Source organism: Phragmites australis, chromosome 21 (assembly GCF_958298935.1).
Source record: "Phragmites australis chromosome 21, lpPhrAust1.1, whole genome shotgun sequence".
NCBI lineage: Eukaryota > Viridiplantae > Streptophyta > Magnoliopsida > Poales > Poaceae > Phragmites > Phragmites australis.
Window position 1 is genome coordinate 7,777,825 of NC_084941.1, and position 13,879 is coordinate 7,791,703.

Here is a 13,879-nt window from a genome sequence, read left to right on the forward strand (position 1 = left end):
CTGTGGGCTGTTTCAGTGTGCAAAATAGTTGAATACATGGTCTAATTTTGGGTTATGGTTTTGTAATACGTCCATCGTGTGTGAATTAGTTTTGTTTAGAAAATATTGCGGTAAATGCCACTCTATCAGCCTGGTTGGATTCAGTTATCATCAGCATTTGGTTTCCATTTAACAGCTTATTTTTTGAGACGCCAGTTAACAAAATTTGGAGCCACTTTTTGGCATTCAATCACAGAATGGAAGCTAAATAAATGAAACTCTGAGTTTGCTTGTAGCAAAATAAATGAATGGACGCACTGTAACACCCTACTTTACAACCAAACCTATTTATATATAAAAAAGGAAATTTTGGCAGTATTTCCTCTATAGAGAGGTATAACTGACCAAAAGAAATATCACAGGCAGGCAGAAACAGATATAACCAGCATATATATAGAGTCCGCCATGACGCTACCAGCGTCGAACCACAACATAAACAAAAACAAACGACGGACCATCAGACACACCACTTGTATACACCGGTTGAGCTATCGACATCGTGATAAGTTAGTGTGTGCAGCTACCGAGATCCATCCCCAAAATGTACGTCAACATCTAAACATACCTGTAAAGAAAACACGGGTGAGATTCGAAAATCTCAGCAAGTGAAAGGTACTTTAACAAAAAGCTATTTAGCCACAGTTGAATATGCTAACAATTCTAAATAGAAACTAGTAATGAAACAGACCGCCAACACCAGGAGAAACAGTTATGACTAAGCAAATCCAACGATAACATTAAACATTTTAACATTCGGTTGGTATAAGCCTTCAGAGCCGCATATATATCTATATACATGCTAATTAAAGGAAATAAGATTTGATATGAATAATTCATTGAATTTCACAAGAAGATATAACCATGCACAATACATTCACTTGCCTTTACCGACGATGAAGAAAATTCGATCAAGAACGTCCGGAAATAGTACCACCTGTACAGGTATGCTATTAGCACTAAAACACATTTAAAACACATAAAATATGAAGCGTCAACTCTACGCTTGAAAACGTCGCGTCTTCGCCTATATTCCGGACAACTGAATAGAGAACTGTATCACAAGAAATGATACTCTATTTCCAATTCAGAGTCGAACCAAAATCTCACTAATTAGACTTCGCTCTGATGATCGAAATAAATACTTCGACTCGGATATCGTATCTTCGAATCAATAATGATTATCGAAACGAAACAGACTATTGATCACATGAAATAATACGACAGGAATTGATTGATTTGATTTAATTCAACCGCAAACGTCCAGAAATTACCGAGAAATCGCCTTCGAAAGATTGACGACGATCCGACGAAATTCCGAAATTTCCAACTTTCCCTTTTTTTCTTTTCTCTTTTTTTTTCTTCCCTTTTTTTTCTTCTTCTTTTTCTTTTCTTTTCTTTCTTCCTTTCTCTTTCCTGGCTTCTTCCTGCGCTGGCTGCTTGCTTCTTCGATCGGTCAGCTGGCTGCTTCGGCCGGCTGGCTTGTGGCTGCTGCTGCTCCTTCACACAGCGATTAGCACAGAGGCACGGCAGCACGCAGCACCGGCGGCAGCAGCAGCTCAGCGCAGAGGCGGCAGGACGCACAGCCTGGCGCGACGGCGTAGAGCCGGCCCAGCGCGACGACGGCGCACAGCAGGTGGTGGGGCGCGGCGCAGCGGCGCGGCGAGGTGCGCGGCACGCCGGAGGACGGGTTCGACCGGCGGACGGCGCGGGCAGCAGCGCACGACGCACGGCGGCGCACGCGAGCGATGGCAGGAGCAGCGGCAACAGACATGCTCAGCAACGAGAAGAGAGAGAGAGCAAACGCGAACGAGAGCGAAGTGTCTGGATGGATCGGTCTTTAGTACTTATCCTCTTTTTTTTCATTTTATTTTTTTTTAAAACAACGAACGGTCTAAATTTATTGGGCTTGCTACGGATCACAAAGTGCCCGGAATGGACGTATGAATAGCAAAATGGGTTCGTCTCGACGAGATGAACGCAACCACGGTCTCCGATCGTCGATACGAGCCACGGATCAAAAAGTCAAAATTTGGTCAACTCTCTCTTTTTTTTTCCAAACAATTCAGTATTACACGCACTGACCCTTTAAGTATATTTCATCATTATTTATGATAAACATATATGTTTGATTGTCATGAAAACCACACTTATGGCCCACGTGGTATCCAAATTGTGACCAGGGATTGAAGGGGAGCCAAACCACGAGCCAGTTGTCCCCCATGGAATGGGCCGGGATCCAAGCGAGGTTTGGATCATCCAAAGAAGTCCTCAGAGATACTCCCTTCGATTGTAAATATAGGTCGTTTTAGACTTGTACACAAGGATTAAGAAAATAGATCAAATAACATTGTTGCCCTTTATTTATTCTGCATTAGAAAAGATAACTCATTCATTTGTGAGAGTGGTAGCATTTATTAAACAAGAACAAGATAAGAACAAAAGAGAAAAACATGCATAGAATTTCGAGAATAAATTATATTTAAAGAATAGTTGATGATGCTAAAACAACCTATATTTACATCCAGAAAGAGTAAAAGACAAAAATTCCTCCCGTGCCCCCAGCTTCTAGTAAAGAGGCAAGGCTCAGGTGCTTCTGCTTCCTTCGTTCCTACACGAAATTGGATGGAGCAGAGTCTTGGCTTCTCAAAAGCTTCCATGAAGAAAACCTGAGGGAACACAAGAAGACAGCAGCCCTGCTCGTCAGCTCGGAACAAACCAAGAAGGCTCCACGCCTCCATCCGTGTGACCATCGCCTTTTGTAGTTGGCAAAGACACACGGCATGATGACGACGAACTCCTTGGGTGAACGAATGAACGATGACCGCGATCGGACAACGGACACCTATGCTGTTGTTATCCCAAAGCAACGCCTTTCTGCTACCAGATCACCCACCGGCCACCGCTAGCTACGGATGCATGCCCCGCACACAGCGACCAGCTGGCCAGCTCCCCCTCGCGCGTGACAAGCCGGCGGCGGCTTCCCCCCTGTCCGCCATGGGAAACGCACGGACGGCTGATCGGTCAGGGAGGCCGGCACGGCAGCTCCGCGGCACACGCGCGTGCATGTGCCAGCCGTAACGCAGGCGCTGCACGCACACGAAACCTTGCCGTGCGGGCTGGCTGCGCGCGCGCGCGCGGCAGCATGCATGTCGCGGCCGCCTTTAAGTACTGGAGCTAGCTCGCCTGCTGGACTCAGACGAACACACCAGCAGAAGAGGAGAGATCTGATATCTGGGGCTGTTGATAGAGACGACCCAGAGATCATCTCCTCGTTTCAGGTTTTGCGCTCTATACTTGTAGGTTGTAACAGGGCCAGGTCGAGAAAGCTGAGAGGCAAATGGCGTTGGAGGCGTTGGGGAGGAAGAACTTGGCAGGCCCGCTGCTACTGCTCAACCTCGTCCTCTACATCTTCATGCTGGGGTTCGCCAGCTGGGCACTGGACAGCTTCATCGACGGCCACCAGTACTACCTTGGTCCGGGAATTGAAATGTTACTTGTGAAGTCTGCAAAATTCATATGAGATTCTTGCTGAACGTAGACTTGGTGCATGTGTATGCAGGGCTGCGCGGCAACGACGCGACGCTCCACTTCGTCCAGTTCGCCGTGCTGGCGGCCGTCGTCGGCGTGGCGGCGAAGCTCGCGACGGCGTACCACGCGCGCGCGTGGCGGCCCCAGGGCCTCGCGGCCGCGGCGTCGCTGGGCACCGTTGCGTGGGCCGCCACCGCTCTGGCTTTCGGCCTCGCGTGCAAGGAGATGCGCGTGGTCGGCGGCGGGGAGCGCGGGTGGCGGCTGCGCGCGCTGGAGGGGCTCACGGCGACGTTGGCCTTCACGCAGCTGCTGTACGTGCTGCTGCTGCACGCGGCCGTGGCCGGCGACCGCTGCGGCCTCGGGTGTCCCGCTGACGACGACCAGCCCAGGGGACCCTGCAGCCTCATGTGATCGATCGACCATCCGGCCTACTAGCTATGCATCCTTCTGTGTTCGTCTGTTGTGATTTTCGTCTTGTGCCAAGTGGAAATTAAGCTTTAAGCTAGCTTCCATTTGAATTATACTGTCATGCGTTCGTGTGCCCCTGTATTTGCGCGTGTGAAATGTATTGTGCTGTGTAGTTTTCTGCCATGTCCCCGTGCATTGTGTAGCGTTGTACCTATGTGAATAATATGGGGTTATAATTTGGCCATATTTTTTTCCCCGAAAAGACGCCGATTTTATTAGAGAATGAGTAAAGTTTAGGAAAGAGAAAAAAACAAAGACTCTAAGAACGAAACACGATGCAGAGGAAGGTACAAAGATAGCCCCTTACAATGATGGTCCCGCTCAGCAGCTAAACACCAACCCCCTCACCACTCATAGAAACAAACCAGGCAAAAAAAACCAACCCAACACCATACTACGGAACAACCGTAAGAACTGCTTGATCTTCTTCAACCATCTGCGTGGAAACGCCTACACCGCTTGATCACAACAAAACCAAGGACGCAGAGTCATGAAAAACCAAGCAAGCTCTCATAACCTGCATCAACATAAGCAGTACCTGCAACTTTTCACAGTGCTGTCTTGTGGCATCGTTGCGTGTGAATTGCAAACACACCATGATAGGAAGCACAGCTACCGGACTGGAGCAAGGGACGACAAAAATAGTGTCTAGCTTCTCACACAGGACCCTGGCTAGTTTGCGTGCCGAGCCAAGCCAGACAGAAGGTATCCAGTTGTTCCTTGGTCCGCTCCGCCACTTGAACCACGGTACTCTCAATGCTTCGGAAAATTCTGCAGTTCCTATCCTTCCAAATGTTCCGCTAAAAAGCAATCACCAAACCATCGAATGGTCTCTGGAATTCTTTGTTGATCCGCAGTCCACCAACCCATCATGGTGAGGTAGGATGATATTTGTAGAAGTGTGGGCAGATGCAACCAAGACGACAAAAGATATCAAACTTGCCGAGTAAAGACACAGTCTTTGCATAAGTGTATGGGAGTTTCCTCTTCTTGATCATAGAGGCGACAAGTCTGTTGTCGAAGCCATCCCCTTTTAGCAAGATTGTCCGTGATCATAATCTTATTTTACAGAAGCACCCATGATTTTTTATTTTTTATTTTGCATTGGCTCAATCCTTGCCCTCCAGACCAGTTTCATCTTGTATTTCTTGATTTGTCCAACAAATTGTATCTTGTAAGCACTTTTTGCAGTGTAAGTGCCACTGTTTGTCCACCGCCAGGTTATGGAGTCTGTCATGTTCGGTTGAAGCTGATGATCCCTTAGCAAGCTCCAAAGGTGGGAGATTTGGAGAAGCTCTTTCTCCCATGCAATTTGGTCGATGTATCGAAGCCATCGGTGCTCCAGGAGCCCTTGCTTCACCGTGAAATTTTTCCTTGAAGACATAGAGAAAATGAGAGGCGCTATGTTCTTGGGTGACTGCCCATCAAGCCAACTCGAGTGCCAAAAGGACATTTTCTCACTGTTGTTGATCGTCACAATTGTCCAGGCATTGAAAAGGGCAATATCCGTTTGATCACAAGGTACTGAAAAACCATTCCAAGGTATATCCTCCTTCCATTGATACCACAACCATCAAAGCCTCAGGGCTCTAGCAAGTAGCAAAGCACCAAAGATCCAGGATACCGATGCCGCCCAAATCTTTAGGTTTTGTCACTGTTGGCCAATTGACGAGACAATGACCTCCCGAAACCTTATCGGGGTCCTCCCCTCTCCAGAGGAAGCACTTCCTAAACCCGTCAATCTTTTTAAGAAGCCACTTTTGCAGAGGTAGGATGGTTAAGAGGTAAGTTGGTTAAGAGAAAAGCACCGATTTGATGAGAGTTTCCCTCCCAGCGAGCGAGAAAAATTTTCCTTGCCAACCTGGGAGCCTATCTCCAATTTTGTCTATGAGCGGTTGGACATCCACTCTCCTTACCCGCCTGGCGTGAAGGGGGAAACCTAAATATTTTCAAGGAAATGAGCCCACCTTGCCAGGGAAACCATCAAAGATCTGGCCCAAAGGGATATCATCGCAGCGGATCGAAAAGATTTTGGTCTTGGTAAGGTTGATCACTAGCCCTAAGTAGTCTCCAAAAGCCTTTAGAAGAGCCTGCAGAGTGAGGAGTTCTTCTCTGTCTGGATTGGCGAAAATCGCCGCATCATCCGCATAAAGGGAGCATCTTAATTTTGTAGCGCTAGGAAGAATGGGGCTGAGGATGCCCTACTACTCGGCCAAGGAAAACATCCTCTACAGCGGGTTGATTGCAAGAATGAAAAGCATCAGCGATAGCGGATCCCCTTGGCGCAGCCCTTTAGCATGTTTAAAAGTTGGGATTGGCATACCGTTTAGAAGGACCTACGAGGATGAGGATGCAAGGAGGGTCAAAATCCAGTCTCTCTATGTTTGGCCGAAACCCAAATTTTTCATTACCTCAAGGAGGTATGGCCAGCTCACCGAGTCGAAAGCTTTGGAGATGTCTAGCTTAATGAAGAGTGCAGGTCGCTTGCTCTTATGTAGGCTCCAGACAACATTTTGGACGTAGAGGAAGTTATCATGGATGCTTCATTTCTTAATGAAGGCACTCTGTCCTTTTTGGATGAGTTCATCCAAGAAAGGAGCAAGTCTGTTGGCCAGCAATTTTGTGAAGATTTTGGATAGGCTGGAGATCAGACTAATTGGCCTGTAGTCTGATATGGATTGTGCATCTAACTTTTTTGGGAGAAGGATGATGTTAGCCTTGTTTATGAGATGTAGATTATCTGAACGCATGGTTGAAAAGCCATTGATAGCATCAATGAGATCCTCCTTTATCATTTGCCAGCAATGTTTGAAGAAAAGCCCGATATACCCATCTGGGTCAAGCGCCTTCTCTGGGTGCAAAGCTTTAACCATATTCCAAATCTCTTCCTCATCAAAAGGGTTTTCTAGGCTAGAGAGATCCATCGACTCATATCCCAGGGCTTGCCGGTTGAGACGTAGGCGCCGAGGGATTGGAGTGCCGAGTTCCTGCACAAAGTGAGAATGAACCTCCTGCTCCTTCTCCTGGTGGGTTGTGGCAAAACTGGACCGGATTTGGAGGCAATGGATGAAATTTTTCCTTCATTTTCCATTGGCCTTGATGTGGAAGAAATTTGCATTTGCGTCAGATTTTCTTACCCAAGTGATCCTTGAGTGCTGGCGCACCCTGGCTTTCTCAAGTGTAGCAAGGATGGGCAGCTTGCTATTCAGGTACCTACGCAGGTCGATCTCATCACTGGAGAGTGATCTCAGCTCCTAGGTGACCTCTAGCTTAAGGATCACCTCTCTAGCAATCGCAATGCGAAGCTTAAGGTCGCCGATATAGCTCTCTTCCAAATTTTGATGGCCTTTGTGCTTCTATTCAGCTTGACGTGAAACCGTAACACGACGTCGGATACATACACAGGTTGAGCCCAAGCTTTCTAGATAGTCTCAAGAAAACCTGGGACAGTCGGCCAGGAGGACTTGAAGCGGAAGGACGTCGGGGGTGTACCAACTCCTCCTCGGTTAGAAAGAGAGGAGCATGGTCCAAGTCACTTGAAGAGAGCACTTGCAAATGGACGGCAAGGAAGAGCAGGTCCCAGCTAGTGGAGCTTAGTAATCTATCAATCTGAGTCATGGTCGGTTGATCTTGCTCGTTACTCCATGTGAAACGATGTCCATTGAGCTCTATATCCTTTAGTTGTAGGTTGTCAATCATGGTCCTGAAATGCTGCATGAGGCGTAAATTCAGTCTTTGGTTGTTCTTGTCCGCTGCTGAGCAGATGATATTGAAATCCCCTGCAATTAACCATTCCTCGCGAACGAGAGGCCTCATCTCACACAGTTCCTGTAGGAAGTCAATTTTTTCAGCTTTTGATTGGGGCCCATAAACCGACGTTAGCATCCAAGAGATGTTGTCAGCTAACATAGTCAAGGTGATTGAGATGGAATGTGTTGTAGGATGCCGATAGGTGAAAGAGATTCCTATTAGCGGCAACTAGAATACCTTTGCTAGACTCAGTTGCCGGAACCTGGGCAAAGTTTTCAACGAAATCCCCCACCTAGCGTTTCTATGATCAGGCTATCTGTCCAAGCTTGGATTTTCGTTTCTTGAAAGCACACCACTGTTGCTGCGCACGAAAAGGCTAAGTTACGCACACTGGCACGTTTGGCCATAGCGTTGAGACCACAGACATTCCAACATAAGACTTTGCAATTACGTTGTGACATGCTGAAAGCATTGCACCACTAATGTTAAACAGACAACATCATAGAGCTGGAACAGGTCTGAGGAGCCCCAGACACCTGGGAGGTCTGGCGGTGAGAGGGGGAAGCAGTGAAAAGCACTGCACTACCCTTCACTAGGCAAAAGCAGCAGCCTAACCATGAGAACTTGAGAACAACAGACATATGATGACATAGTGAGGTGCACTGGGAGGCTCTAATACAAGCAGTAAGATCACAACCGAGACAAAGGTGGAGCATACGGCTCGAGCTGGGGGATAAAGTGAACTTGACGGGGACAGGATGTGGATGGCCGTCGCTTCATGGCGCCCGATGGTGATGGTAGGAGTATTGGATGACGACACATCACACTAAACTGCCCGCCCTCCCGGCCGGCACAACGGGCGTGATCTTGGCGCCTCCTTTCTTCTTCGACTGTTATTTTCCTTTCTCTACGAGGGCTTTGATGACCTCGCAGGCCTCCTTGGTGAGGGGTTGCTCAAACATCTGCATATAAGACATCAGAGGGTCAGCCTCAGAGTACTGAGTAGGAAGCAAAGCCCCAAGGCGTCGTGCAATGGCCTCCTGAGCCACCTACAAACGGTTCATACCTGAAGTGGCCTTGGCGGCCAGCCTGCTACTACGCCTAAAGGATTCTGGGGTGCACAGCTCAGGTTGACTAGCCGGGGAAGGGCAGAGGGCCAGGGCAAAATTGATAAGGGATGGCTGCAAAAGTGATGTAATAGAAACAATAAACTCAGATGCGGTAGCGATCCCAGTTGGTACCTCATGCAGCAAGTTTGGAATGGCCTCACAGGTCTGCAGTGCCTCATTATCAACTACCAAGGCCACAGTGCTTGCTGTAGGGGTTGAGGAGAGTGGCGGTGAAGCCTGCGATGGGGTGCGCAGAGCTAGATCTGCAGTCGCTGCATCTTGGTCGGTGGGGTCGCAGCGCATCCCACCAAATTTTGCTATGTCTACATAGGTGGCCTCATGGGACAGGGAGTGTGGTGGGGAAGCCAGCACGGGTCTGCGCAGGGGCGACTGGTGCCTGGAAAGATCTACAAAAGAGGAGATGGAGGCCAATTCATCAAACATTGGGTCCTGCCTAGGGAGCTCAGGTCTACAGACCGTGCTGGGGAAGACGTCAAGCAGCGGTCCATCACCTTCTGACGGCAGAGGAAACTTTGAGGCGCGGCATGTGGTGCAGATTGTGGCAATCGGAGTTACAAAAGAAACCCTCTTACGCCATTTCTTCTTCTGGACACCAGCTTGTTGATGGCGGACCAGGCTTCTTGGTGGTGAAGCTGAAGGCGGCACTGTCCTAGCGGTGTCGTCCCCGTGGTGTGAGTAATGGCCACGCCGGTCACTACCCTGAATAGCGCTCCCCTCATCGTGGCACGGACATGAGAGGCGCGACCAGAGGGAGAGACTGCGGTGACGGTGATGGCTGCATCGGTGGTGTCCATCTCTTGTGTCTCCATCCTGGTCCTGATGACCACCACCATCCTGGTGGTAGTGGCGTTGAGGGAGATGGGTTGGCAGCACTCCCCCATCCGGAACCCCGTATTGCCAATCCAGGATGCGTTCCCATCGTCGATTGCTATGGCTAGGGTCCGACGGGGTGTCAATGAGGAAGGCCAGGTCTTGGATGACCTCTAGATGGATGAATAGCCTGTACGTCTAACCTCGCTTGATCGGAAGGCCTGTCATGATGGATCTGGACATGCGGAAGAGGAATGGAAATAGGCGGCAACTCGCGGCCAGCTTCGGATATGGTCATCCAAACAACCTTTGGGATGAAGTTAGGGTTGGAGCACCAAGCCAACAGGTCATAGGTCCGAGTGCGCTCTCTTCTCCTCGATTGCTCCTCGACGTAGTGAATGGAGCACCTTCTTTCAATGACCAACGCCGCCACCTCCTCAAAGCATGCATGAGCCGGAAGACCTTCAATCCGCAAACAGACATGAAAGTCCCAATCGATGGACTCGTCATATCTTCTCTCACTCCACGTCACAAAGCAGAACTCACAACCACATTAAGGAAGCCGGTGAGCATTGATCACTGCATCCCTGGTGTGCCTGCTATCAAAAATTATTAGGAAGTCCTCCAAATGATGTTTCACTACCTGCACTTATGAACAGCAATACGGAACTCCACGGCCAGGGCATAGGACAAAACGATCGGGTCTGTCTCCGGCCGGCTCCCTGCCAGCTAGCAGATCGCTGCCCTGTCCAAGAGCATCTCATGCCGGCGCGTGATATTGCCTGTTGTTGCAACCGCGGCGACCTCCTCTAGTAGCCTGCCTGCCGGATCTCTAGGGAAACTTGCCATAGCGGTGAAGGAGTTGGGAGGCAGGGGTTGATAGCCAACATGCTAGGAGAGGCTTCCGGAGAGGTGAAAGGAGGAGGTGGAGGGTATTGGCTCTGAGCAGAGGGCTGGTACTGCGACTTGGAGAGTTTACGCCTGCACTGACTAGAACGGTGACCAGACTTATCGCAAAGCCAACACCTTGTTGGATCTCGATAAGAAGCTACTCTGTGATCAGAAGCGAGGCAGTTGAAACACCTCCCTTGCATCCTTCTTAAATTGCTGGCCGATTTCGTGCGGTCCCTTGGCAACACAGTGAGATTACGGGGAGGGGAGAGCTTTGAATGCACTCTCACCTTCCACCACCAGTACCTTGGCTTTACTGTGTTCCAAACATCCAGAGCAAGGGCACTCTCTCGAGCCCAACGCTCTACCCCGATGGCGGAAACAACGCTCGGATGATGGAGGATGATCCTACTGTCACCAGACGTGGAGTTATTGCACTGTTGCTTGCTGTGGTGCAGATAAGGAGTTGTGTGACCGTCTTCAAAGGGCATTGCACGGGATGTCTTTCCACACTGGGTCGCATCTTCATGGAGACTGCAGTTGTGTTTAGAAGAACACTAAGGCTCGAGGTGGAGGCTCTGAAGATCTGTACACTGGATCGTAACATTATTGCACTGTTGCTTGTGCTGACCTTGCAGGTGAGACAAAATATCCCCTTTAGAGCAACAAAGGTGGAGAGAAAGCTGATCTGCTGAAGGAGCAGTCTCAAGCGATGAAACGGGAGCATCTGCCTGGGAGAACGCTGTTGAGGAGCTCGAGGACGGAGCATTGACTCCACTATGGTTGGAAATCCTCTCAAAATCGAACTGTCTCGCATCCACTGCTCTGTAGGAGTAACCACTCCCAGAGAAAGCGGGACACGGCAAAGCTACCTTACAATTATCTCCAATGCTGATGCTCATCGGGGTGGATCCATCACATCTTGAGAACGGGTGTGCAAAAGGAGCAGGGGGCGCTTGAATGTCATGGTCAGAGACATTGGTGGAGGGGATACAGCTTAAGACCACCTCAGCGTAACTGCGCCGGCAAGGAACAACAGTAATGTGTTCCTTCCAACCCCGGAACTGCAGATTGCAGGCGGTAGATCTGCCTTCAAGAGAAGCTGCAGTTTGGTTCTGAACGTAGCTTGACTGACTTTTGATGGACTTGACGGTGTATTCCGCGGAGGCTGCTTGGGATACATCAGCAAGCAAAGGACGAACGGAAGACTGCGAAAATAGGGGTCTATCTGCTGGAGAAGAGTGGATCTGGGCGATGGAAGGGGAGGGCAGGGGAGATCTTGGAGGGATTTGTGGGATTTTTAGGGATTTTGTAGGATGCAGGGTGGGCGGGGGACTATCGCCAGAGCGCCGCTTGGGGGAGGGGGGGCTCCAACGGTTCCATTCACTATCTCACTTTGGCCATATTTTCTCTCATTCAAGCCAAGAGTTTGTTGCAAATGGTACCGACATTGAATGAACTCCACCCTTAGTATCACTTTGGCGTGTTTAGTGTTATGAAACCGTATCCTGAAGGATATTTGTGGGCATCCTACCAAAACACATACTCTTAGTAGAACTTTTACCCCATAGGTCCATATATATGAGAGGAGAGGAGAGAGGGATTGTACTAATCATTATGCTGAAATAATAAGAAAGAGAACATCTTTCTATATTTATTTAATCCTCAGAGATGAAGAAAATAAGATCCTAGCTGCTGGCAACTTGATTTTACAACATTTAGAATGCAAGAATTCACTATCACTTTGTTTCGTTGGCGTCACGAGGCGGTCCAGAATCCGATAAAAACCTAACCTAACGGAGGCATTTTGTTTGCATCGCAGGACCGATTGGTTTGTCACTGAGGCGTGGAACATGCAAGTAAAAGAATTTCATGACACACTCGTTCCACCGAAATCATCATGCCGTCCTCGTCCATGTTTCTCCTCAACTCGGAGAGAGCTATGATGGTGGCTGACCTCGACAAGCTGCGGCTGTGCTCTCACTGCCTTAGCCCTTTCTGTGCTGCCCCCTGATCCCCTTCTTCCTCCCCTAGTTCCTTCCACACCCATCAACTTGTAAGCTATGGCTTCTCCTTGCAAAAAGCTATGACTGCCCCCTGATCCCCTTCTTCCTCCCCTAGCTCCTTCCACCCTTTCAAACATTGAATTGTAGTTGTTATGATAGGATGAACAGCTAAAAAGATTATGCGCACATCTTTTCTGTGGTATTTTGGTATAAATTGAGTTACATGGCTATTGCATTTGCTGTTTTGATGAGATGGTTGAAACTTGTTGCAGCTTTGATGATTTCAGAGTACTCTTGTTAGAATTTAGGGCTATGTGTGAGAAATCTCAGTTTACGGAGCCTGTGTGCAAAAATCATAAAAGACTACTCCATTGCCGGTTCCTCAAACCAAACAATGTGCAAGACCATCGCTCAAACCAAATAAGGTCAAAGAATCATCCAGTCCAAAAAAAGATCGTCTTATGAAGGACTAGCTAATCCTGGATGGGACCACTCCTCAAACCAAACAATATATAAGTTATCCCACGTTTTATCAAATTTCTAAGCCTCATATATATAAGGCTAGCTTTAGATTCATCAACTCCAAAGTTCGTTTTTGCATAACATATCTTCACTAATCGACTTGATCTTCAACTTAAACAACCTTTGTAGGATTTTTTTTCCAAAAGAAAGTCAGGACGAATACTGCAAAACTACATAAATCTAATACATATTACAAATATAATAAAATACATATTGTTAATTGGTTTAAGTAGTCATACATGTTCATGAACACGAGCCATATCTAAATTTGACCCAAAATCATCTTTCAAATGTGGAGTAAATCCATACAGTAACAGTAACTGATAATCCTATCATTTGCCACCACTATGGATGTGTTTGGTGCGCAATAGTTTTGCCGAATTTTTACAAAGAGCAATTTGTTCCTGTGAAACGCAAAACATGTCTCCTTGTTTCAAACAGAACTGTTACAAGGATGTTTGTATTTCAAAAATAAAAAGAGGTTACATTAAAAAAAAAGAAACAAAAAGAGACCTCCTTGCCTTTCTTATAACTTCAAACCGTTGTTACAGACACGAAAATTCTATTAGTATTTGCGGATGCACATCTTATTAAAATTATTTATTTATATTAAATTTGTACTGAAAAGATAAATAAAATAAAATTATAAGATAAATAAGAGAATAGATAGATAGATAGGTGAGAGATAAACGCATGGTACGAAATTACATTTCCCCGTTGCTACGACACCGACTC

The 13,879-nt window shown here is 47.8% G+C and overlaps 1 protein-coding gene and 1 long non-coding RNA gene across 3 annotated transcripts; one reads left to right on the plus strand and one right to left on the minus strand.

Annotated features, from left to right (window-relative positions):
- Nucleotides 1-413: 413 nt before the first annotated feature.
- Nucleotides 414-2,069, minus strand: LOC133903554 (uncharacterized). Its single transcript, XR_009907286.1, has 3 exons — nt 1,311-2,069; nt 912-973; nt 414-604 (listed from the first exon to the last, which is right to left on the minus strand). It is a non-coding gene; the product is annotated as an uncharacterized LOC133903554 (long non-coding RNA).
- A 1,061-nt stretch (nt 2,070-3,130) lies between these two features.
- Nucleotides 3,131-4,177, plus strand: LOC133903646 (membrane protein PM19L-like). 2 transcript variants are annotated; one of them, XM_062345077.1, is made up of 2 exons: nt 3,131-3,501; nt 3,599-4,177. In XM_062345077.1, the coding sequence occupies exons 1-2, from the start codon at nt 3,186-3,188 to the stop codon at nt 3,976-3,978; spliced, it is 696 nt and encodes a 231-aa protein (XP_062201061.1). In that variant the 5' UTR covers nt 3,131-3,185; the 3' UTR covers nt 3,979-4,177. The 2 variants fall into 2 exon arrangements, with proteins under 2 accessions (XP_062201061.1, XP_062201063.1); XM_062345079.1 differs by having other exon boundaries at nt 3,249-3,512.
- The last annotated feature ends 9,702 nt before the right edge of the window (nt 4,178-13,879 follow it).

Bases quoted from the DNA above. Each gene is read 5' to 3' on its own strand.
- LOC133903646 (XM_062345077.1), top strand. From the start codon at position 3,186: ATGTCGCGGCCGCCTTTAAGTACTGGAGCTAGCTCGCCTGCTGGACTC. The intron at 3,502-3,598 runs GTACTACCTTGG...ATGTGTATGCAG, and splicing joins AGCTTCATCGACGGCCACCA to GGCTGCGCGGCAACGACGCG.